The sequence below is a fragment of the Watersipora subatra genome, chromosome 2 (genome assembly GCF_963576615.1).
Source record: "Watersipora subatra chromosome 2, tzWatSuba1.1, whole genome shotgun sequence".
Taxonomy (NCBI): Eukaryota; Metazoa; Bryozoa; class Gymnolaemata; order Cheilostomatida; family Watersiporidae; genus Watersipora; species Watersipora subatra.
In genome coordinates, this window is record NC_088709.1 from 35,798,574 (window position 1) to 35,825,863 (window position 27,290).

Sequence of the window (27,290 nt, forward strand, 5' to 3'; positions counted from 1 at the left end):
CCAATGCGTGAGAGTTGGCAGGTATGACTTGCTCTCGATTATGTGCTTTTCACAAAATTTCCCACATGGAACGCTGACCTGAGAGAAGTCGGTCATCGTGTCTCTTCTAAACGTTGTGAAATGTTTTCGGCAAACCGCATTTCGGCGTCTTTGTTATTTCGACGTGCGTTATGAGCTCACCGACCGCCAAATTTTAACTCGGGCGAAACTTTTCTCAAATTCGTATGGTAAAATAAAACTCGTAAAGCGACGTGAAGATCTCACGATATTCAACTTCGTAAGGTGAAAAAATCGTATATCAGGGTAATCGTATCTCGAGGGTGCACTGTACTAGCTGTGCTACCCGGCATTGCCCGCGCAGTAAAACATCCTTTGGACAAAAAATTGATTTGTACTTAACATATAACAGCATTTGTCATTCTAACTTTCAAACTACAGATCATGAGAAAAGTGTTTTGTGTAGTTGAAATAATTTGAGAGAAAATAAAAACAGCTGTAAAGGTTTTCAAACTTTGTCAAACAACTTTTAAACTTCATATCATGAGGAAAATGTTTCGTGCAGATGAAATAAATTGAAAAAAAATAAAACGGCTATAAACGGGTTTAGATGTAAAAGTGAAATAATTAGTAAGTAATAGCTAAATTGAGTCTGTTTTGCTATGATTACAATAAGAGATGATTCAGTAATGATACAATTAATACGAACTGAGCAAACAGCATAAAAATTCTGAATATGTTGAATTAATAATAACAATTCTTGCATAGAAGTGTGTGTATAAAAAATTACTGTTCCACCAGCAGCGATCCATCAAAACTCAAGTACGACGATACTGGTACGACGATATGTAAAAATGAGATATTGTAGTGTCTTTGTCTGATCGAAGGTGTGAGAATCTAGAAGCCTTTCTATTCGAGATAATACATGTCCGCGTGAAAAGTATTAACCTTTACAGTGATTTAGCAATTGAACCTTACTAAAAGCCGGAAATAGAGGTTCACAAAAATTCAAAAAAGGCATTGTGTTTCATAGAGTTGATAGAATTTAATCTCCAAATTCTAATATCGAGAGAGTCTATTGTTGATATCGGTTTGCAGAAAACAAATTAGCCCTAATACGGCAAGGGCAAAAAAGCATCGCATTTCATAGAGCTAAAAGAATTCATAGAGCTGTAATTATTATGTCATTTTGGTGTGAAAAAGGAAAACGATGTATACGTTATGTATAAAGAGAGTGCAATTGTATGAGCTTCAGTGGTCTCATGGTTAATACGTTGAATTATCAACCTGTGTTCGCGATCTTCGCGAGTTCTAGTCCAGCATAATGTGGAATTTTAAATCCAAAATTTTAATAGCTATAGCTGGACATGCAGAAAACATACTTTGAGAAATAAATACATAAATAGATGCAAGTCTTAAAACAGTATGGTATAAATAATTAACATAAAAATTTGCTATTATAAAACATACATACTACAAAAGATATGTGTTAAGCGAGCACATTGTAATTAACTATTCAAATTTGAATAAACCGGGATAAATCACATCACATACAACGTAATATAGATACATAGTCAGCAATTTGGAGTGACCGAGTTATAGACTTGCAGAGAATGCATCAACAACTTTATTATTCACGCTGACAGCCTATAAATACGGGTACCAACTGATAGTCACTTCATTCATACCCCTCTCCCATCTCAGCCCTCTTCAGGGCCACCATTTCTGTCTCAAGAGCTCTATTCCATGATGCAAATGATGGGAAATTCGTATCGTAATTATTGTCAACTTTTTTTATTACATGTTCATATCAATTTACTCTAATTTATGTACTTCCATATCAAACCACTTTCTAAACCTACTTCACAATTAATCAGATACACAAAAGTTAATGAGATGTTGTAAGTGACAAAACTAGGTCTATCTAGTTCAGTGGTTCCCAACTGGTGGTCCATGGACCCCTAGGGGTCCACAGGAGGTTTTGAGGGGGTCCACAGGCTGGAGCCAGTAATGGTTTTTCTAGCTAGATATTTACAGCTATTTCTGTCATAGTGGTTGGATCAATGATATAAAACCCTAAAAGGATAGACGACGGCTATCATATGGGTGGGGTTTAATGATCGAAGTCTGTTGGGATTGTGCTAGCCTGGGTTTCCGGGCTAATGCGATTCTCGCGGGGTGGTCGCGTTGTCTTGTTAGGTTTTTGGGTCTAGACTTTTATCACCTATGTGCGTCAATCGCTGGATAGTACCTGATTTCCGGTTAGTAGTACAAAACAACACAACCTGTAACCAGCAAACACGTAATTCTCTCTTTCCCTATTTAATTTCAGCGATATACTAAAATCCATGGAAAATAAAACATTTCAAGTTACTTATTTTTACCAATTTTCAGATTGGTAGGAGTTTTAGTATATGCTCAAATTTAAATATAATTTACCCGAAATCGTCCAAACAACGGCCTTCTTTCCATAGTTTTTGATTAATATTTTTCCACCTATAATATAAAATGGCCAAGTTTTTTGTCGTTGTCACATTGTTTGACCTGGCCAATAAGATGGGACAGCAGCAAAGCTGTGCAGTTTAGTTTTCATATTCAAAATCTAAATGTAAAACCAAATTTGGGTCATTTCACAATGGCGACTATTAATATCACTAGAAATTCTCCTGTCATACAGCCCATGACCAAAGTGATTTTGGAAAAAAGAAAGGGTACTGATGGTTAAGAAATGCAATATTAGCAGTCAAATGGCACTGCAGTGCAATAGGATAACTGCAATGGTAGCTGTAATGTACTGGGTGTGGGTGTTATTATATACAACAAACAGCAATAATGAAAGGAAAAGATTATGTTTATATCTCTCCCCCTGCAATAGGAGAAATACAATATTAGAAGTAAAATGCACTGATATTATTAGAATAACCAATATTATTAATATAGTAATACAGTAATAATAAAAAACCAATGCACAATTTTGTTTACATTTCAAAACGTAATAGCTAACAATATCAAGAAGTTGTGATGTCTATATAGATTTTTAGAAAATCTATTTAACAACGCTATTTAGAAAAAATGATAACAGTAACATATTGCCCATCATCGATGTTGTTAGTGTGACTATAACATTTCAATAGTCATCCAAACTTATAATTAAATATTGTAATAATCTCATAAAAATTGTTAGAAAAAATATCATCGCCATTTCCTTTACTTTGACTGCGTTGTACATCAGCTAGAATACCAAAGTACTCAAAAGCGTCTACAATGTCAGTTACTTTGAAATCGGCAAAAATGAAACGATTATATTTCAGTACTTCTACGTTAATTACAGAAACCTTCGGCAATTCGACAATGCTATGGAATGGTGAAATGTGCACGTTATTTTTTTGTGAAATGCGCACGACTTAAACAATAACTGTCACGAACAACTTTTATCGTATTTACAGGGTGAATCAGACACGCTGATTCCAATTTTGTACTCAAAATAAAGATTAGTTCACTAACTTTCAGAGTAATGAAGGCTTTTTTACAGCGTTTTAATATCGGTCTTGAAAACAACACGATCGGCATAACAAGCTCCGCCCATAAATACGTGACGTAACCTAGCTTTTTAGTAACAGAAGTTACGTAGGGATGTTTAGACCGATTTAGAATAATAGATATGGGTGTTTTAAAATCCATTAATATCTAAATTCAGCCTTAAAAATAATATCAGTCTTTTCTGAAAGGTAGATGAGCTATTTAACATTGCATATTTTAAAAAGCGCGATAACAACGCTAGCTTGTGATAAAACCGCGCTTTTTGAGCTCATTTTCCACGGCGTCCAGCCCATTTAAACGTCATGTAACAAGCTACGAGCAATTTTAAATAGCTTATATACCTTTCATAAAAATCTGAAATTATTTTACATGCTGGATTTAGATAATAATGGGTTTTCAGACACCCATCTCTATTATTCTAAATCGGACTAAACATTCCTAACTTCCGTTCCTGAAAAAGCTAGGTTTCGTCACATATTTATGGGCGGAGCTTGTAATGCCGATTGTGTTGTTTTTGAAACGGATATTGAAACGCTTTAAAAAAGCCTAAATGACTTTGAAGGTTAGTGGACTAATCTTTATTTTGAGTACAAAATCGGAATCAGCGTGTCTGATTTACCTAGGAACAACTATAAAAGTTGTTCGTGACAGTTATGGTTTAATGGTTCTATTCTCTGTCGCTCGGCGTTTCAATTGCCGGTCTTAATTTTGATAAAATTGAGGCTTGGCAAGTTTTAATAACGATTTTTGGCCAAATTAATCTATTTGTGTATAATCCGTTCAGATTGGTAAGTTTTAAGATACTGTTGACACTTTTCAAAGACTTGGTAATATATTTAAATAGGTTTATATGTGTTTTGTATCGTTATTATACTTAAACGACTCTACAAAAAAATGGTTAAATTTGTTGGTGAGATTTCGGTACAAGGGTTTGCGACGTTGTTGATGAATAATTTTCGTGAGTTGTGTGCACATGCATTTATCATAAAACTCAAACATTTGCTCCGCTTGTTTGGTCGTGGGATGAATGCTTGTTAATGACAGCTGACTGATCATAATTGTGACAATATTTGGCAACTATATTTATTTGACAACAAAATGAAACCAGCAGATCGTTGAAAAAACCAAAAATGTTTTTGAAGATAAAACCATTGAAGAATTGTGGCCTTCAATGATTCATCCATATCCACAGACAGCCAAACACGCCCTTCGAACTCTGCTCCCAATTGTGTCTACATACTTATGCGAGTCCGCTTTCTCCTTTATGGCTGTTCTCAAATCGAAACAATGAAACCGACTGGGTCTTTGTCAACCATTTCCCCAAAGATTGAGAATTTGGTGAAAAACAAGAAGTATTTTCGTCTATATCACTAACGAACTGAAAATGAACAGTCAAAGCAATTTAGTATAGCATTGCTTTATGTAAGTAAATAAAGAGAAACATGTCAAATCTATTGACTCTTACATGTATATTATTCTAATTTATAATGTACGCCAATTTAAAATACATTGGTATAAACACCATATATTATGATGTTTATAAAGGGGTCCATGACTTTGAGATAAAGAGCTCAGGGGGTCCATGGCTCCAAGGTAGTTGGGAACCACTGATCTAGTTGAAATAATGCCATGCTTTCCTTTGTGGCTTCCTGTCACCATTTTGTTTACATTCATCTCCTCCCGATTAGTTTCACCAGTTTGTTTCAACGTTAAATAGGCATTTTTGATTTTTTGATCCATTCTACCTCACTCTTAGTCACTACTAGTTTGAATTCATAATCATGTGGCTCCCGAGACTAAGTGAAGAGGCTGATTGGGGTTTGATTTGCGCGCTGGCGGGTTAGGTAACATCATCCTGCATTAATCTAATTTCATTATTTTATAGCGAAGGGTTAGACCATAACGCCCCTTCAGACCATAAAGCGCCCCTTCAGACCGTAAAGCGTGTTGTTTTTCTGTTGTGCTTCAACTTCAATAAGCTTTCCTTTGTGGCTGTCATCAAGCTAAGATGATATTATGTCACAACTCAAGTTTGATATAGCCATGCTCTAATGGTTTACTTGCAGTCAGTTAACCTCTTAATTTTTTTAGGAAATGGCTGGGTATGTCACAGCTGCTCTTCAAAGACTGGATAGATTTACTCAGGAATATAAAGGTAACTGTGTTTCAGCTGGAGCTGCATAATTTTAAGTAAAATGCTTTAAAGTTTCTTCTGCATGAATATCTTTTGTTCACATAATAATTCTAAGTTTACTGATTGACCTTGTATTACTTACTCACAAATATTTTTTGTTTTTTTCTTTACAACAATCAGGGTTGGCTCGGTTTAAACCAGCCAAAAAAACTGGTTGTTTCATTATTTTTTGTGAAAAACATAATATTTTAAGCTTCTAATGGTTCCTATATGGTAGAAATGCAATTATATGTAATTATCAGCTATGGAAGTTAATTTAGTTCCCAGCAGTAAAGTGATGGCAGAGCTCAAGTTGAAACTACATGAAATCCTAGCACAACAATGAATTAGTGAATGGTGATCTCTTTACTGATAAAATATAAAAACCATGTGAAATATACTAATCCAATCATCGTCTCTAATAATGAATGAAAACTTTATCAAGTCTGGCCAGTCAGAAATGATTGCTTATAATTAGAAATTAAAACAATAAAAATTTGTTGGGCAAGAACTTTAGGTTTGCAAACTAATATTTCATTTATTAGGCACAAGCCAAAGTAGTTGGATTGTTAGAATTCAGTTTATCAAGTTTTTTGTTTCGAAAAGTTCGAGTTGTGCCTTTAATTTCCCACATGCCTCGCAAACAGGATCCTGTTTGGCAGTTTTTCGCTCGAACTGCAAAAGACAAAGGTTTTAAGGCAAATTGTAATAGGGGTGCTGTCATAACACGAGGTCACGCAGATAGGCTCATGTAGCAAAATGTCAAGCTGAAAACACCAATTTAGACAGTAATGCTAGTATTCAGGTGATAGAAGTTGAGTCATCTGCCACTGCTCCAAACACTAGCAATGCATCTGCATTATGCTCTGCTCTACACTACCACACGACTTATCACTTGGATTAAAATTCCTACTTATACATCGAGCTGTATGTAAAATATTCACTTTATGTGATAAGATTTCTTCTCTGTATTTCTTCAATCATGTTTGATTAAAGGTTTATAAAGGAAATTTCCATGTTTTCTCTCTTTTTCCCATAACAACTTCTACAGTACCATATTTAACAGATGATTCCACATATGTATGTTCAATGCTCAATCATGCAGTTATAGTAAGGGATGCAAAAACCTTGGTCAAATTATATAAACCAGTTTAAACCATAAAAACTGGTTTAAACCAAAAAAGCCTGGTTTTTGCATAAAAACTGTCTTTTTTCTAATTCTGACAACAATACAACAGCAGTCTTTCATTTTCTAAAACAAAATCGGAAACGAGAATGCTAAATAGTCAGAGTGGCAATATTGTTGTCGTATTCCAGATATTTTGAAACCAACTTATGATTTGCTTCCTTTTGTTTGTTGACTGCAAGATTTTAATGTATATTTAATATCTTAGACACATATATCTAGCGAAAAAATGTGTTTTGTGGTTTTATTGCATTAACTTACGTTTAATAAAAACTAAATTAAAAATTAATCTATACAGTAGATGCTTTTGTAACGTATACTTCCTATGATGTAAATTCCAAATAACTTAAAAAATTTATGTAGTTTTTGCTTTGTACTACATAAAAAATTCCATATACCCTACAGGATGAATTTATTCGCGGAGTTATATTTCGCGAAAATTGCCATTTCATGCATATTCGCGGATTAATTTATTCGCGGCTAAAAACTGTCACTCTCTATGAAAAGTTAACTTTATTACGTCTAGCAATAGAGTTAACCACACGCATGCGCACATTGCGTGTTTTGTTTTCTATTTAGCTTACAACTACACGTACGGGTCGATCGTGCTAAGCTATAATTTTTTTGCTGCGTTCAGAGGTTTTCACGAATATTCATAGATTTGGAGCCCTTTGATGAACCAACATTTTGTGGTAAGTAATGAGTTTTTCACATTTACTACATTAGTTGAATTTTACTTTGGTTCTTCGGTAAAACGCAATATTTATTTTTTCCGTTCCTACCGCTTCATTATTTGTTTTAGTGTGAGAGACAGATTTTTCAACATACACGGAAGCACAATGATGGCAAGGGTGGTAGATGTCATTTTTAGAAGATCACCAATCATTCAGGGAGGTCTTGAAATTGAGGTAGAAGTGACCGCATCTGCTAACGGGGAGAATATATCTGTTTTAAAAAAGGAACAAAAACGCCTTTAAGACCACAAATCTTTGGCCAACTGGCAGAACTTTGCAATAGTAAGCCACGAGGAGAGTTCTGATGATAACTTCCTTACCAGACATGTAGTAGCGAGAGAATCGCCTTTAACATCTACCCAAGACAGTGACAGCGACAGAGCTGCTATTACCAAAATAACTAGTCCGAGAGCACCATTACACGCTAGTATTCACTTATCAAGAGTACCGGTTTAATTTTATTGCTAGACAACCGCCATATGGACTAAACTGTTTATATTTACTCCATTCATCGTTTGTAAAATTTCATTTGTATTTGAAATATTTTATTTGTACACTCAAGTTTGTAATAAATTATAATATACATACATATCTAAATATATATATATCATAAATATATATCTATACATGAAATAAAATATATAATATCATCATGTTTGCTGCAGCGATATCAAGGAGTTGTTGTCGATGAAGGGGGTCTAGGTTGACTGCTTCTCTGCTAATATTCCTGCCTTGATGAATATTACTACTTGTCTCTAGTTTTCGAAATTGGAGTAGGTTGTTTCATTCTCAATCTGCAGTAAACACAAAAAAGAAAACATAATAATAAGTGTTGCGGAAGTACAAAAACAATAGCTGAAGTATTTAATGAAAGCGATCAGTTTTAAACAAAAGAATTAATTGATGCAGTTAATTATGGAAAAACGTATCTGCACCGCCAATCAAATACATACCATAATATCCAAATCCGAATCATGATCGTCCTCAACTTCGGTATTAGAGATTGATAGAGTTGATTTCAATTGAAAAGACTAGGAGAGATTTTTTGCAATGACGAAGCCATGCCGAATAACTTGTGAAAACCTTGAATAATTTTGTAAAGTTTGATGCAACGGCAATAAAACTCGAAGCCTGGCGATGATATTAAAGAAGTTTTGGAACTCGGCTACGTTTAGTACTTCTGCCTAAAGGCTATTTTCGCGATGACGCCATTCTGCATATCTTGTGATAACCTTGAATAATTTTGTAAATAAATGTGATGTATTTGCAATGGTGTTAGCTCAAAGCCCAGGCAATGATTTTAAAAATGTTTTGGAACTCAACTACGTTTAGTATTTATATTAAAAACTAGCCTAGCGACTAGTTTTTAATTTGATGCAGTAGTTATTATCCCTTGTGATTAAAAATAGAACTAATTATTCACGGAATTTAATAATTTGCGGAATTGACTGTTCGCGAAATCGCGAATTTTTATAACTAACGAATATTTTCATCCTGTAGGGTAACGTAAAGTGTCAAATGGGGGCAACTTCTTAAATTCGATTTGAACGGTAACATACTATCTCGTCGTACTTGTGAGAGTATGTGTGTGTGTATATCTATTATATACAACTTCCATGACATTTTAGTTTGATGTGATAGATCGTCAGATGTATCGACAAAACAGATAATAGGTAGGGGAGAGTGGGGTACATTGGGACATGGGGTACAATGGGACAGGTGTGTTTACTAACAAACTAATTATCCAATCAGATTGTTGTTGAGATTTCATAAAGCAGGAAGTGATGTAAGAGGTACTCCATCTTGGATTTGCCATGTGCTACACTAACAGCTGAGTGGTAAGTAAATATATATTTTTGTGGCCAAAAGTAAAAATATTGATACATAAATAAAAGGTTGTACAATAAATATAAATATATTTATAAAAGCTTTAACAGTAGTATGATTTAACAGTACATATAGCCTTATACAAGTTTAAATGGCTACTTTATGAAGCTAATACTTACCTAATTTTTTTGAAATTAAGTTAAATATAGCAGGTTGGGGTACAATGGGACAGGTACACTGGGACACTGTCCCATTGTACCCCAAACCACACCAATATTTGTAATACTAAAATATTTTCAAAAATTCTTACTGCATGGTGTTATGACGGTTTCTCTTTTTGCTGCAGGTGATTTAAACAGCTTCAAAATGCCTAGAAAACCCAAGCGAGCAAAAAATCCAAGAGCGCCGCCTCCTTCTAATGAGACTGAAAGTTGCTATAATGCTAGTGCTTGAGGAAAGCCACTCAATTCGCCAAGCTGCTGACATACACGGCATATCACGATCAGTCCTGCACAGGCATGTAAAGGAAGCTAAACTGAAGGGGTTAGAAAATATTCACAATTTCCAGCCAAATTTGAGCAATCGCAAGGTGTTTACAGAAGAGCAAGAAAAGATGTTATGTGATTACCTGCTCACAGCTGCCAAGCATCATCATGGTCTAACTCCTGTTACTGCTAGAAAATTTGCATACGAATACGCCGAAAAAGTTAATGCCGACTTTCCACACAGTTGGCGCAATACTAAGTGTGCAGGGTTAGACTGGCTATATGGTTTCAGAAAAAGGTTTCCTCAAATCAGCATCCGAACACCTGAGGCTACCAGTCTTAGTAGACTGACCAGTTTTAATAAAACCAATATTCAAGAATTTTTCAGAAATCTGGAACAACTACTGGTTAATAACAAGTTTGAGGCTCAACATATCTATAATGTTGATGAAACTGGGTTAACAACGGCACACAAACCACCCAAAATATTGGCGGACAAAAAGTCTAAACAAGTAGGCCAGCTTACTTCTGCTGAGAGAGGAACACTTGTGACGTTTGTGGGATGCATAAATGCTTTAGGGAATGCCATACCTCCATTTATGATATTTCCCCGAGTACACTTTAAGCCTACTATGATCAATGGAGCCCCTTCTGGAACATCTGGAGCTGCCCAACCTACTGGCTGGATGACTGGTGAAGTTTTTATTGACTGGTTGAAACATTTCAAGAAGCATACTTCATGTAATCCAGCAAATTCAGTTTTACTCCTGATGGACAACCATGTAAGCCACATAACAGTTGAAAGTGTTACATTTGCGAAAGAAAATGGAATCTCTTTGCTTACCTTCCCTCCCCATTGCTCGCATAAATTGCAACCCTTAGATAGAAGTATCTATGGGCCACTTAAACGTCAATATAACACTGCATGCAACAACTGGATGGTGAACCACCCCGGAAGAACCATTTCCATACATGACATTGGAGGACTAGTTGGACAGGCATACCCTAAAGCTTTTACATGTGAAAACATAACATCAGGCTTCAAAGTTGCTGGCATATGGCCGTTCAATCCTGATATATTTACAGACAATGATTTTATGGGATCATACGTTACTGACAAGGACAATCCCAACCAGAGAGACCAGTTAGATATCGATCCAAGCAAAGGTACATCAAGTCAAGTTATAGCTACTCCAACGCAACCAGCTGCAACTGTTGCACACCCTAATTGTCCTACACCAGAAGAAGTCCGACCATATCCAAAAGCCCCACTTAGAAAGGGCAACAAAGCTGTGGGTAGACAAGGCAGGTCGATGGTGCTAACAGACACTCCAGTGAAAGAACAACTGATAGCCAGACTAACCGCAAAAACAGGTAATGCGTTGTTTTAGTAGCATATAGAAATACAGTGTGAATAATTGAACTGACAGTCTGGTTCTATTATTTATCTCTAGCTTTCATCCAAGTTTAAATGTGACTGTTAATTTTAGCAAGGAATGCGAGCAAGCAGAAAAAGAAAATGAAAAGAGTGCTCACACCTGAAGAAAGCAGTGAAGATGATGAGGCAGAAGCTGAAAATCTACTAGCTACTGCTCTGGAGTCTGACAGTGATGACTATGCTGAAGAGAACTGCGATGTCAACGCAATAAGCATAGGATCATTCGTAGTTGTCAAATATAGCAGCAGCAAATTTGTGGCATATCATGTAGGACAAATCCAAAATATTGAAGACGACTCAGTTAAAATCAACTTTTTAAGGCGGTGTGGTGATTCTTTTGTTTGGCCTGATGTAAAAGATGAGGATGTTGTGCTGCAAGACAGCATAGAAACTATCTTGCCTAATCCTACCTCAGTGGGTGGGACTGCGCGTGTGTGTATGAAACTGCAGTTTGCAGCTGATGTTTCCAATGTTAACTAACATTATTATTAGGCTAGTAGTAATAAACCTGTCAGGCATACTAATGTATGTGTATATGAAGCTGCAATAGCATAAATATTCATATTAATTAATGGGTATAATTTAGATGATTGTTATTCATGTAAAAATAAATGTTGTTTCAACTAAAGCATACCATCCCAATGACCCCATGACCTGTCCCAATGTACCCTGACATCTGGGGTACATTGGGACAGCAGTGTGACTTAATAAAATCGGCAAAAACACATAAAAAAATTAAGTTACATAGTAATCATTAAAGGTAAATGAACTCGAACGGTCAGACTACATATTCTGCAATTTTCAACTTTTTCCGAGCACTATGTTCCGAACAATTGTAAAAACTCATTTTTTTGTCCCAATGTACCCCACTCTCCCCTACTGCACAGTTGTTAATAGATACACGAAGGCGGTCGATCGGTGCAGTTGTTACAGCATTTGTCTACCAATATGAATGTCACGAGTTAGAGTATCGCGGTTAGAGTTGGAGTATCGCCGAAAATTATCTTTTATCCTAATCTTGAACCTAAATACAGATAGACAACAAATCGGTAGACTCCACTCTTTTTATAGTAAAATATTTTCTTGTTTCGCTTTATTGTAAAGGCATAAAGTATTTATTATTAGTTTTACTTTCCAGAATAGACTTTGCTGTCTTGGACAAATGAACAAAACATTGTAAATGTACTTCGACTATGTGTGTTCCCCTTCAACTTGTTGTAAAGTTACTGTAATCATAGTCTATAAAACTAGTGAGATTGATCAGAAAAAGGAGACAATTTGTCGATGCAAACTGATAATACTACAGTGAACGATACAGCCAACAAATTAAAAAGTTAAGTCATCTTTTCTTTCTGTATGGCCAAAGGGGTGAGTTTAGAAAGATCTTGCAACGGATTAGGTAATTTACATTAAAGGTTGACTTACAACAAAACTCACATGACAGTTATTTGGTATCGAAAGGTTCACCTTGTCGTACTCTGCTCTGCTGTGTTGTAGGTGCAAAATATGTGAAAATGTGCTTACAAGCTCTTCAAAGCTCAAAAACGAACATTTAATCGCAGCCATTACGGAAACGCCGCAGGTTGCAATTTCTATATTTCAATGGCGTACTCAACTCAATGTGGTTATTGTTTTGACATGAGATGTTATCACGTGAATTGCAAGGCCAATAAAAGGTTCAATATAAAACGTCTCGTAGCACTAGTTTATGACAAACACTTCGGGTTCTACCGAAAAGCCCGTATCAAATATAGATGCTCGCAACATTTTGTTCCATTTCAGCTGGGTCTAATCATCTAGTCGTAATCTGATCATGTGACCCATACTTACTGCCAAATTGCGCGAACAAATTTTGCAGCATTTTTCGACAACCACGGTGGACCAACAGGCTCGTCATGGTTATCAGAGGATGCTATGCACTCCTTCAAGTTGAGGTTAAAAAATTAAATGACGTTTTACGGTAGGTTTTGAGATATCAGTGCTCAACATGACAGCATTACAATGATGATGAAATAGACATGTAAGGACGATAGACATGGTTTTATTGAATGCGTGAAGTATATTTGTGAAAATATTTCGACGAATGAGGTTGCATGAAAGTTTACAACAGAAGCACATCGCGTTCAACTACGTCCCATTTGAGCCGTTTTGGAGAGGGTGGTCCAACCTACAGCGTTTTCGTGATGGCTGCGATTAACTGTTCGTTTTTGAGCTTTTAAGAGCTTGTAATCACATGTCCACATATTTTGCACCTACAACACAGCAGAGTAAGACATAGTAAACCTTTTAATACCAAATAATTGTAATGTGAATTTTGTTGCAAGTCAACCTTTATTTTTTGCTGTTTCTATAACGCAAAATCGCTATAACGCAAACGTTCCTGGAACGGATTATTTAAGTTGTAAGAGTGTTTACTGTAATTAATTTTGCTCAATCTTAAAATAGTAATGATAGACGGCAGGATCGTGATACATTAAATGTCTTTAGCAATGCATTAGAGCCTTTAGCAATGCATTAGTGCCTAAATGAATACAGTTCGATAATCAAGCACTTTAGCAATGCATTAGTGCCTAAATAATTACAGTTCGATAACCAAGCACTTTAGCAATGCATTAGTGCCTAAATAATTACAGTTCGATAACCAAGCACCCACAATTACGTTTAAAGCCTTATTTATACTATCAACTAATGTTATGTATTTTAGAAAAAATTTATACAAAAACCTCCGATAAATGAAGCTAAATTGATAGTCAGCTATGTAACAGTAATGCTAATTAACTTAACGTCAATGACTTTCGATTTTCAAAGTTGAACAGTTTTTCCACAGGTTGCATTAGTGATGCATTAGTCATGCATAGACTCCCCGACTGACACGTACTATTGAGTGGCGCCTGAGAAGAGCCTATCATTCTTTTAACCAAGCATTTCTTATAAATTAGTTGACATGTATTATAAATATATTATCTTTATTATGAATATTTTTTAGGTATTATAAATATGCACATCATTATGATTACTCAAAAGTTCATTTAATGACAGCACCTAATATTATTACTCAAAAGTTCATTTAATGACAGCACCTAATATTATTTATGTTTGATATTTAAATATGTTTTAATTTGTTGAGAAAATGAAACCGAAATGTTTTCTGTTTTTCTTTGGTACACTCAGCTTAATTCTCCTTTGGCAGATCCAAGATCTGATGGTCTATTCGGCATGTCTAGTCTATGGCCTAGTGTGGCACTCTGCCTTCTATATACTCTGGCAGTAACCGTCGTTGGACCATGGTGGATGTCAAACAGGAAGCCTTTTGAGATTAAAGGTCTCATGATAGCTTACAACTTTTCTATGGTGGCATTCTGTGGTTACATCTTGTGTGAGGTGGGTAAGAACAGCATGTTTGAATTGTGGTTACATCTTGTGTGAGGTGGGTAAGAACAGCAGGTTTGAATTGTGGTTACATCTTGTGTGAGGTGGGTAAGAACAGCAGGTTTGAATTGTGGTTACATCTTGTGTGAGGTGGGTAAGAACAGCATGTTTGAATTGTGGTTACATCTTGTGTGAGGTGGGTAAGAACAGCATGTTTGAATTGTGGTTACATCTTGTGTGAGGTGGGTAAGAACAGCAGGTTTGAACTGTGAGGTGGGAAGAACAGCTGGTTTGAACTGATTTAGTAATGATCAACAAAAATATGTTTTTATTGGCACTTTGCCAACTTATCTTAGTAACAACTGTCCCATTTGGAAAGAGAATCCAACCTACAGCGGTCTTCAGCTTTTAAGAGCTTGTAATCACATTTCCACATATTTGGCACCTACAACACAACAGACTAAGGCATGGTGAATCTTTTGATACCAAATAACTGTGATGGGAATTTTGTTGCAAGTCAACCTGTAAGTAAAGATTTTAGGAGATCTCTTTATGCTAAACGCCATCTCCCACTTTAAATATGACAGTTAATAAGTTCTTTATGCTTAACGACATCTCCCACTTTAAATATGACAGTTAATAAGTTCTTTATGCTAAACGACATCTCCCACTTTAAATATGACAGTTGATAAGTTCTTTATGCTAAACGACATCTCCCACTTTAAATATGACAGTTGATAAGTTCTTTATGCTAAACGACATATCCCACTTTAAATATGACAGTTAATAAGTTCTTTATGCTAAACGACATCTCCCACTTTAAATATGACAGTTAACAAGTTCTTTATGCTAAACGACGACTCCCACTTTAAATATGACAGTTAATAAGTTCTTTATGCTAAACGACATCTCCCACTTTAAATATGACAGTTGATAAGTTCTTTATGCTAAACGACATCTCCCACTTTAAATATGACAGTTAATAAGTTCTTTATGCTAAACGACATATCCCACTTTAAATATGACAATTAATAAGTTCTTTATGCTAAACGACATCTCCCACTTTAAATATGACAGTTAATAAGTTCTTTATGCTAAACGACATCTCCCACTTTAAATATGACAGTTAATAAGTTCTTTATGCTAAACGACATCTCCCACTTTAAATATGACAGTTAATAAGTTCTTTAAGCTAAACGACATCTCCCACTTTAAATATGACAGTTAACAAGTTCTTTATGCTAAACGACGACTCCCACTTTAAATATGACAGTTAATAAGTTCTTTATGCTAAACGACATCTCCCACTTTAAATATGACAGTTAATAAGTTCTTTATGCTAAACGACGACTCCCACTTTAAATATGACAGTTAATAAGTTCTTTGTAAAGTATAAGCTCTGTCAAGCCATTAATATAAAATTTACATTTTTATAAAAGCAGTTAGAGTTGTGTCGCTACTATGTATTTTACAGTTCCTCATGTCTGGGTGGCTCACTGGATATAGTCTGAGATGTCAGCCCGTAGATTATTCAGAATCTCCACAGGCTCTCAGGGTGAGCTACTTGTATTTGCTTCTCTCACCAATGAAGTTATTCTCAGTATTTCTCTTGTCTTTTTCTTTTTAGACCACTTGACTAACTGGTACATGTATAATATTAGTGAATGTACATATATTGAGGGTGTAAGGGTGGCCTAGTGATAGCGCCTTTGATTGTCAACCATGGGGTTGGAGGTTCGAGTCCTGCTTAATGCTGATCTGATGAAAAGCTCTCGGCAAGCTTTCAACCCTAAATTGCTGAGTCTTTCGTATATAGACCATAATTTGGAGACCCCATTTACTACATTGACAATAAGGGCATGTTAAAGATCCACCTCTCTCCTTTGTGTACTGGGCAAGTGAAATGGCTAACCTGGCTCTGTCAGACTGGACGCGTTGCACTGGCATCCCTTCATTTTAATCCGACAGTTCCGGAAGTGGTAGATACTGAAACTGGGTCACCTCTTCTCTACTATACCGCTCAACCCAAGCATGCATCGCTAAGATGCAAGTCATTGTTGAAAGTGACAGGCAGCAAGCCACATATCTACAGTATATTGCTGCATCTCTAGAATATGATGAACCCACAAATACATAGTGAGGAGATAGAGTGATGCCTGCATTTGCTGAGAATATATTTCAAGTCAGTCCAAGTCTCAAAAAAACATTGTCTTAGGAAATTAATATTGTGTCAGTGTTTCCTGTTTTATTTTTGGAACAATTTTGTTTTCAACAAATTGACTAAACAAAGTTTAAATTGCATTCACTAATGAATAATTGTTCACTTGAACTATCAGAATTGGTTGTGTCCGAGTAAATCAGATTGACCAAAGTTGGCTCTGTTGAAGTTCACCCCCTTGAGTTAGTGCTAGTTAATGCTGCACTGGCTCATCTCTGCAATTATTTAAGTTCACCCCTTTGAGTTAGCGCTGCACTGGCTCATTTCTTCAATTATGTCCTTCGACATCAATAGCCACTTAATTAGCCATTGGACAATGCAAATGATTGTTTTTAGTTGTTCAAAGATACATTTGTACATTAGCGAGAAAAAACTCTAGAGATGTTTCCTTTAGTCATTCAATGCATGTTTGAATATTTTCATATCTGTTGCATGTATGAATTAGGGAATTTCGTCATGGTTACTGCTGAAACAGCTGTTGTGTGCAGTAATGATGTTGCTCACTTTTTATTGATAAGTTCTCACAAGAGGTGCTCTGCTTTGACTTTACGTGGCTCTTTTTAATGCTCTGGGTTCTAATGAGGAGAGCTAAATTATTTTGTAGATGCTGAGAGCCTGCCACCTATTCTATATATCCAAATTTGTTGAGTTCGTAGATACGGTAAGTAATTTAATGCAGAAATAATGTTTTACTATCTTGTGTTCCACATGCACCCAATTGCTAGGCACTAGTTGTACCCAATTGCTAGGTACTAGTTGCACCCAATTGCTATGCACTAGTTGCACCCAATTGCTATGCACTAGTTGCACCCAATTGCTAGGTACTAGTTGCACCCAATTGCTATGCACTAGTTGCACCCAATTGCTATGCACTAGTTGCACCCAATTGCTATGCACTAGTTGCACCCAATTGCTATGCACTAGTTGCACCCAATTGCTATGCACTAGTTGCACCCAATTGCTATGCACTAGTTGCACCCAATTGCTAGGCACTAGTTGTACCCAATTGCTAGGTACTAGTTGCACCCAATTGCTATGCACTAGTTGCACCCAATTGCTATGCACTAGTTGCACCCAATTGCTATGCACTAGTTGCACCCAATTGCTATGCACTAGTTGCACCCATTTGCTATGCACTAGTTGCACCCAATTGCTAGGTACTAGTTGCACCCAATTGCTAGGTACTAGTTGTACCCAATTGCTAGGTACTAGTTGTACCCAATTGCTATGCACTAGTTGCACCCAATTGCTATGCACTAGTTGCACCCAATTGCTATGCACTAGTTGCACCCAATTGCTAGGTACTAGTTGCACCCAATTGCTATGCACTAGTTGCACCCAATTGCTATGCACTAGTTGCACCCAATTGCTATGCACTAGTTGTACCCAATTGCTATGCACTAGTTGCACCCAATTGCTATGCACTAGTTGCACCCAATTGCTAGGCACTAGTTGCACCCAATTGCTAGGCACCAGTTGCACTAATGGCAGTAGTAATAGTGCTCTGCATAAATGTAGTTTTGCTGCCGCATAATTACACAGCATTACTGTAAAATCTTTCAACACAAGTTATTCATAGCTAAAGTTGGTTTATTCCAACTGAGAATTCCATTTTTGTCTACATTTTGTAAGTAATCTGATCTTTACACAATAGTTCTTTCTGTCATACTATACGATTGTCCTGCGGTTCACAGATAATAAAAACAGCTTATAAAGATGACCTAACCTACTACCTTACCTTTACACTAAATTACCAATGCAATGAGGGCATTCACTTAGTGAGGTCAACTGGTAATGGTTATGTGTGATGCAACATCATTATACATTTTTTAACGGATGTAATGACTATCTTCACCATTGTTAATCGCAATGCTCAGTTGAACATTGTGGTTTTATGGTTCAGTTGGATGGTCTTATGGTTCAGAACTGGAGGTTGTGAGATCGATTCCTTTGCAAAGTGGATTTTTTGTCACTAAAACTTAATCGCCATGACTGGACAGGCACTAAGATTTATATAGATTATTAGTGAAATGCCCGGCGTTGCGCGGGTATTAAAAAATAGCTTATAAAACATTGGCAGTTAGGCCTAATGTAGTTGCCTGCCACTTGCCATTAGCCATTAGCTAGTTTGAGTAAGCCTACTAATAAGAGCTATTTGCTCTCACAGTTGAGCACGCATACAGTTACGCTACCACTCTCTGTGACATTGCGCCATAACGGACAGGGGTAGCGTATTTGCACCCACATAACGACATATATCGCCTAATGAGTCCATTAAGGTCGTGTTGCTTGATTAGTAAGGGATTGGATTGGTGAATGGGAGGGTCTGAGATCAAATAATCTACGATACAGATTCTTCCTTGTAAGATCTTAATAGTTATAACTGCATAAACGCAGAAACACACACAAACTTTGAGAAATATATACCGGTATACAGTGAAACTCGAATAAGTCAAACTTTACGGGACCGAGCGAAAGTGTTAGAGTTATCAGAGCGTTCAAGTTATCAGAGCACTGTCACAAGTGCACTTATTTATCAGTAGATACGTACATGTACAAACTGTATAAATTAAAAGCATAGATTGCTTGTTGCAAGTTAAAAGGCCTCTCATGTAAAGTTAAAACGCTTAGAAAAAGACATCTTTTTCTCCTGAGCGTTTTAACCAAGATCAATTTTGCCAATTTTACTTTAAGTTTATCCGAGGCTACCTCGTTTTTCCTTGTCGTCGAAAGGCGATGATGTTTGATTTTGGATGATGTTGAATGGCGATGATGTTGAAGGGCAAAGCGGATGTTTGCTAAAATTTGATTTTTTACACACCTTTCGAAAAGTCGTTAACGAAAATATTTTGCCGAATATTTTGCCTCATGACGCCTGAGAACTACTAAAAGTTGATGTTTATCTCTATGGCTTGGAATAAAGTGATATTTTAAAGTGATAACAACCATCTCGGTAGCTGTTGGGCAAAAAACTGTTCGATTTAATGATGTTGAGATCGAGTTGTCTAAAGCAATTTCGCTCGAGTTAATTATGTGTTCGAGCTATCCGAGGGCGAGTTATTTGAGTTTGACTGTACAGTATATAGATAGATGTTTTAGACAAAAGTTCTTTCTGCCACACTTTATGTGTAGACAGAGAGTCTTAAAATTTGCGAGGAAATCCATTTATCGTCATCTGGGATTATCATAGGAAGATAGTTATGACCTGCCCTATCTTGTGCTTAATAATTTCTAATGAAGCTGTCTGTTTATAGGCAAGTCCCTTAAAAATGGAAAAGCTTATTCCTTGAGAAACATTGCCCTGTGTGTATTTCCATTGCTAAGGCAGCAAGCCTTCACATTGAAACTTGCATCACTTTCATCTAGGCCTATTTCATTTGCTCTCAAATTCAGGCCAGCATAATGTCTACTCGAGACGTAATGTTCACTCGAGACGGTTTTTTTTTCACTTAGCGCTGACTTCTCGAAAGCATTAAGGAAAGCACTTATTAGCTACTTTCACCCATATTCGAAGCATTCATTTTTCTTGAGCAGAGAAAGTCGTTTGAGCAACTTGACTGCCGATAAAAAACATTTGTCAAATCATAGAAGATGGATGCTTAACAAGAAAACTTTGTAGTTGATCTCCACAGATGCATAAAAACATTTTCTTCAATAACTTTTAACGACAAAATCTCGTTGTCTAAATTTTGTAGTTTTGAATAATACTATCTTAAGGACATTCGCTACAATAATACGATCTTTAAGGTTGACTTGCAATAAAATTCACATTACAGTTATTTGGTATCAAAAGATTCACCATGTCTTACTCTGTTGTAGGTGCCAAATATGTGGAAATGTGATTACAAGCTCTTAAAAGCTCAAAAACGAAAAGCCGCCGTAGATTGGAATCTTTTTATTTCTCTGACGTAGTCATGACAGTTTGGTTATTGTCTTGTCACGTGATGTTCTCACGTGAATTGAAAGGCCAATAAAAAGCTCAACATAAAACTTATCGTAGCACTAGTTTATGACACTTCGGGTTTTACCGAAGACTCCGTATCAAATATAGATGCTCGCTACTTTACAGTTTTGTTTCGGTTTGGTCTAATCGGCAAGTCGTAATCTGATCATGTGACCCAATACTTCGCAAATAATTTCTGCAGCACTTTTCAATTATCACAAGTGACCAACAGGCTCGTCATGATTATCAGACAATGATATGTACTCCTTCGAGCTAAGGTTAAAAAATTAAATGAGTTTTTACGGTAAGTTATAAGATATCAGTGCTAAAAGTGACAGCATTACGATGACGATAAAACAGACGTGTAAGAACAATAGACATGGTTTTATTGAATGCGTGAAGTATATTTGTGAAAATATTTCGTCGAATAAGGTTGCTTGAAAGTATAAACTGAAACCATCTACCACAACTACGTCACATTTGAGCCGTTCTGGAAAGAGAATCCAAACTACGGCGGTCTCGTGTGGCTGCGATTTTCTGTTCGTTTTGTAGCTTTTAAGAGCTTGTAATCACATTTCCACATATTTTGCACCTACAACAGAGTAAGACATGGTGAATCTTTTCATATCAAATAATTAATGTGAATTTTGTTGCAAGTCAACCTTTAAGGTACAGACATTGCCATATGTACTGACTATTGTCATTAAGCTTTACATTTATTTGCATCAAATCCATGTCTGTAGGAAATTTAACCAATAAAATATAACAAACACAATGTGTTTTATTACAGTAACAAGCGAGCAACTTAGATACACTCGTTCTAGTCATTGCAACACATAAAACATCAACAGTTAAAAGTTTAGTTTAAATCGATATCATATACAAATTTATAATAGTGGAACCTCCATATATTTGTAGAGGCCATTTCATTTCAAGTGTTAGGAGTGAAAGCTTCTCATGGGAGGTGATAACTTTAATAAAACATCGATTAGAGGAATAGATATTTTATCACATATTTGCATTATATGTAGGAAATCATGACAACCAAAATAACCTTTAATATTTTGCATATTTTTCGACCATCGCAAAAAATTGATAAATCTTTTGGGTGGATTGGTGAGTGAAATAGCCAATCAGACCTATTAATTATACTTCATATAGTTAATAGGTCTATGTAGCCGATGCTCTGTTCAAAAACAGATGAACTAGGAGGGAATGCTGTGGTTTCTTCTTGAGTAAACTTAGCTTTGGTAACTTAGTTATACCACCTGAGCCTTTAGAACACTTGGGGTAAGAAGAGATGGCTGAAGAGAAGCAGTGGTAACAGGCTGTAACACGAGGCATGCTATACTATTTTCTAGATAGTTTACACTGATTAGCTGACTGATTAGCGATTCAAGTCTTGAACAAACTAAAAATAATTATGAAAAATAAAAGAAAACGAAATTCGATTGTTTATCTCTCACTTTTTTGATCTTACATGATTTATTTATGTAAAAAACTGAATGGCAGATAATTGCGCTATTTAAATAACATCAAGTTGGACAGTTAGTGTATTAGAATTAAAATTAGTTGTAGAAATAATTTACTAGTGAACTTTGAAATTATACGTCTCTGCAAGAATGTGGTCATTTTGCATCCGCGCAGAACATGATCATTTTATTAACCAACAGTTAATGCTCATTTTCCTATCCAATGGGCATTGTCATGTGTACACACTAAGTAGACTTGATCACTTTTATCCATTAATTCATGTGGTCTTAGCTCAACAAGTAGAATAAATATCTGATATAAAATCAGTCTTGTGTAGATAAGCTAAGGTTTCTCATATGACTGCTAAGGTTTCTCATATGACTGCTAAGGTTTCTCATATGACTGCTAAGGTTTCTCATATGACTGCTAAGGTTTCTCATATGACTGCTAAGGTTTCTCATATGACTGCTAAGGTTTCTCATATGACTATTAAGGTTTCTCATATGACTGTTAAGGTTTCTCATATGACTGCTAAGGTTTCTCATATGACTGCTAAGGTTTCTCATATGACTGCTTAGGTTTCTCATATGACTGCTAAGGTTTCTCATATGACTGCTAAGGTTTCTCATATGACTGCTAAGGTTTCTCATATGACTGCTAAGGTTTCTCATATGACTGCCAAGGTTTCTCATATGACTGCTAAGGTTTCTCATATGACTGCTAAGGTTTCTCATATGACTGCTAAGGTTTCTCATATGACTGCTAAGGTTTCTCATATGACTGCTAAGGTTTCTCATATGACTGCTAAGGTTTCTCATATGACTGCTAAGGTCTCAGGAGCAGCGTAAGATTCATAAGTTTACTCGGATATGAATTGGCCTGAGATAAGTGAGGGTAGCCTCATCACTGCTCCAATAATTATCATTCATGACCACAGCATGGGGAATAAGTCTAATTAATAAGTTATTTTATTGTCAACTGTATATTGTTTTCATGTTGAAGATATAATATATTGTCCTTCAGAGGTTTGTTTCAGGCCAGAAAAGCAATGTTAGGATAGAAGAATGTTACTTCTGTTGTAGATATTTTTTGTTATGAGGAAGAAGTTCACCCATATTTCCTTCCTTCATGTGTTTCATCACGGAATTATGCCTGCATCCTGGTGGTTTGGCGTCAAATTTGTACCAGGTGATTGTTAGCTCAGGCTATTAAACCTCATACCAACTAAATTAAGGACAAGTATTATTAGGTCGCATGTTATAACATTACGTACGATGATTGGAACTTAGTCATAATAGTCCTACCTTGGCTTTGACAATCCTACCTTAGTTACCCTACAGGATGAATTTATTCGCGGAGTTATATTTCGCGAAAATTGCCATTTCATGCATATTCGCGGACTAATTTATTCGCAGCTGAAAACTGTCACTCTCTATGAAGAGTTAACTCTATTACGTCTAGCAATAGAGTTAACCTTACGCATGCGCGGCTGCGCGCATTGCACGTTTCGTTTTCTATTTAGCTTACAACTACGCGTACGGGTCGACCATGCTAAGCTATAAATTTTTTGCTGCGTTCAGAGGTTTTCACGAATATTCATAGATTTGGAGGCCTTTGATGAACCAACAATTTGTGGCAAGTAATGGGTTTTCACATTTACTAAATTAGTTGAATTTTACTTTGGTTCTTTGGTAAAACGCAATATTTATTTTTTCCATCCCTACCGCTTCATTATTTGTTTTAGTGTGCGAGGGAGATTTTTCATCATACACAGAAGCACAATGATTGCAAGGGTGGTAGATGTCATTCTTAGAAGATCACTAATCATTCAGGGAGGTTTTGAAATTGCGGTAGAAATGACCGCAGCTGCTAACGAGGAGAATATATCTGTTTTAAAAAAGAAACAAAAACGCCTTTACAAGCACAAACCTTTGGCCAACCGGCAAAACTTTGCAATAGTAAGCCACGAGGAGAGTTCTGATGATAACTTCCTCACCAGTCATGTAGTAGTGAAAGAATTGCCTTTAACATCTACCCAAGACAGTGACAGCGACAGAGCTGCTATTACCAAAATAACTAGTCAGAGAGCACCATTACACGCTAGTTTTCACTTATCAACAGTACTAGTTTAATTTTTTTGCTAGACAACCGCCATATGGACTAAACTGTTTATATTTACTCCATTCATCGTTTGTAAAATTTCATTTGTATTTGAAATATTTTATTTGTACACTCAAGTTTGTAATAAATTATAATATATCTATACATGAAATAAAATATATAATTTAATCATGTTTGCTGCAGCGATATCAAGGAGTTGTTGTCGATGAAGGGGGTCTAGGTTGACTGGTTGCTTCTCTGCCAATATTCCTGCCTTGATGAACATTACTACTTGTCTCTAGTTTTCGTAATCGGAGCAGGTTGTTTCATTCTCAATCTGCAGTAAACACAAAAAAAGAAAAAAATATTAATAAGTGTTACGGCAGTACAAAAACAATAGCTGAAGTATTTAATGAAAGCGATCAGTTTTTAAACAAAAGAATCAACTAATGCAGTTAATTATGGAAAAACGTATCTGCACCGCAAATCAAATACATACCATAATGTCCAGATCAGAATCATGATCGTCCTCAACTTCGGTATTAGAGATTGATGGAGTTGATTTCAATGTAAAAAGACTAGGAGAGATTTTTTGCAATGACGAAGCCGTGCCGAATAACTTGTAAAAATCTTGAATAATTTTGTAAAGTTTGATGCAATGGCAATAAAACTCGAAGCCTGGCGATGAAGTTTTGGAACTCGGCTACGTTTAGTTCTTCTGCCTAGCGGCTATTTTTGCGATGACGCCATTTTGCATATCTTGTGACAACCTTGAATAATTTTGTAAATAAATGTGATGCATTGGCAATGGTGTTAGCTCAAAGCCCAGGCAATGATTTTAAAAATGTTTAGGAACTCAACTACGTTTAGTATTTATATTAAAAACTAGCCTAGCGACTATTTTTTAATTTGATGCAGTAGTTATTCTCCCTTGTGATTAAAAATAGAGCTAATTATTCACGGAATTTAATAATTCGCGGAATTGACTGATCGCGAATTTTTATAACCAACGAATATTTTCATCCTGTAGGGTATAACAATCCTACCTTAGTGATAACAATCCTACCTTTGTGATAACAATCCTACCTTAGTCAACAATACTACCTTTGTCATAACAATCCTATCTTAGTCATAACAATCTTACCTTAGTCTAAACAATCCTACCTTAGTAGTCACAACATTACAGCTCACACTTATTATAGTTTAGTAATACTTTGGTTGTTACTGATCTAGACATTTCTGGTTCATTTTGTCAATACAATTTAATATTTTTTGCCCAATATTTTCTGCTGTTTTTGGTACAAAAAACTTGGTAGAACCATCTTCTCAGAATGCTGTAGAGTATCATTGTATTGGCAATGTGCATGTAAAAGGTGTCCTCTAGCGATATTTAACAATCAATAGGAGGATTTGGGACATTCCACGCCATGCTCAACTGTTTCATACACGTAGTCATGTACCTGTACTATGGTCTGGCTGCTATGGGCCCTCAGTATCACAAGTATATTTGGTGGAAGAAGCACCTTACCAAGATGCAAATAGTAAGTTTCATATTACCTTTTCGCTTTTCTCTCATTGTAGAAGGTGTTTTATTGTTAAATATGTCCATCATGTAATGTAAGTCAACTTTCACTTCTACGGTATAATTAGCTTTGTCAAAATTCTAAGATAACAGGAAAACTGTATAAGCTCTATATAGTACCAAATACAGCAGCTTTAGATAGTACTCACTACAGTAGCTTTAGATAGTACTAAGTACAGTAGCTTTAGATAGTACTCAGTACAGTAACTTTAGATAATACTCAGTACAGTAACCTTAGATAGTACTAAGTCCAGTAGCTTTAGATAGTACTCAGTAGAGTAACTTAAGATAGTACTCAGTATAGTAGCTTTAGATAGTACTCAGTGCAGTAACTTTAGATAGTACTCAGCACAGTAGCTTTAGATAGTACTCAGTACAGTAACTTTAAATATTACTCAGTACAGTAGCTTTAGATAGTACTAAGTACAGTAGCTTTAGATAGTATTCAGTACAGTAACCTTAGATAGTACTCAGTACAGTAGCTTTAGATAGTACTCAGTACAGTAGCTTTAGATAGCACTCAGTACAGTAACTTTAGATAGTACTCAGTACAGTAACTTTAGATAGTACTCAGTACAGTAGCTTTAGATAGTACTCAGTAGAGTAACTTAAGATAGTACTCAGTATAGTAGCTTTAGATAGTACTCAGTGCAGTAACTTTAGATAGTACTCAGCACAGTAGCTTTAGATAGTACTCAGTACAGTAACTTTAAATATTACTCACTACAGTAGCTTTAGATAGTACTAAGTACAGTAGCTTTAGATAGTACTCAGTACAGTAACTTTAGATAATACTCAGTACAGTAACCTTAGATAGTACTAAGTCCAGTAGCTTTAGATAGTACTCAGTAGAGTAACTTAAGATAGTACTCAGTATAGTAGCTTTAGATAGTACTCAGTGCAGTAACTTTAGATAGTAATCAGTACAGTAGCTTTAGATAGCACTCAGTACAGTAACTTTAGATAGTACTCAGTACAGTAACCTTAGATAGTACTCAGTACAGTAGCTTTAGATAGTATTCAGTACAGTAACCTTAGATAGTACTCAGTACAGTAGCTTTAGATAGTACTCAGTACAGTAGCTTTAGATAGCACTCAGTACAGTAACTTTAGATAGTACTCAGTACAGTAACTTTAGATAGTACTCAGTACAGTAGCTTTAGATAGTACTCAGTACAGTAACCTTAGATAGTACTCAGTACAGTAACTTTAGATAGCACTCAGT

General features: G+C 35.9%; 2 protein-coding genes across 2 annotated transcripts in view; both read left to right on the forward strand.

The window, feature by feature from the left end:
* LOC137386744 (very long chain fatty acid elongase 7-like) overlaps positions 1-27,290 on the forward strand; it is a 37,048-nt gene that overhangs the window by 6,596 nt on the left and 3,162 nt on the right. The window contains exons 2-7 of the mRNA XM_068072868.1: positions 5,629-5,692; positions 14,571-14,761; positions 16,224-16,304; positions 17,572-17,628; positions 23,466-23,571; positions 25,888-26,024. Of these exons, the coding sequence (XP_067928969.1) occupies positions 5,632-5,692; positions 14,571-14,761; positions 16,224-16,304; positions 17,572-17,628; positions 23,466-23,571; positions 25,888-26,024 (633 nt within the window). The 5' untranslated portion in view covers positions 5,629-5,631. The remainder of the gene's footprint in view (positions 1-5,628; positions 5,693-14,570; positions 14,762-16,223; positions 16,305-17,571; positions 17,629-23,465; positions 23,572-25,887; positions 26,025-27,290) is intronic.
* On the forward strand, positions 9,349-11,860 carry LOC137387040 (uncharacterized). Its single transcript, XM_068073320.1, has 3 exons — positions 9,349-9,468; positions 9,804-11,316; positions 11,433-11,860. Exons 2-3 carry the CDS (start codon positions 9,876-9,878, stop codon positions 11,858-11,860), a joined length of 1,869 nt encoding a protein of 622 aa, XP_067929421.1. The 5' UTR covers positions 9,349-9,468; positions 9,804-9,875.

Bases quoted from the DNA above. Each gene is read 5' to 3' on its own strand.
- LOC137387040 (XM_068073320.1), top strand. From the start codon at position 9,876: ATGAGACTGAAAGTTGCTATAATGCTAGTGCTTGAGGAAAGCCACTCA. The intron at 11,317-11,432 runs GTAATGCGTTGT...TGTTAATTTTAG, and splicing joins CAGACTAACCGCAAAAACAG to CAAGGAATGCGAGCAAGCAG.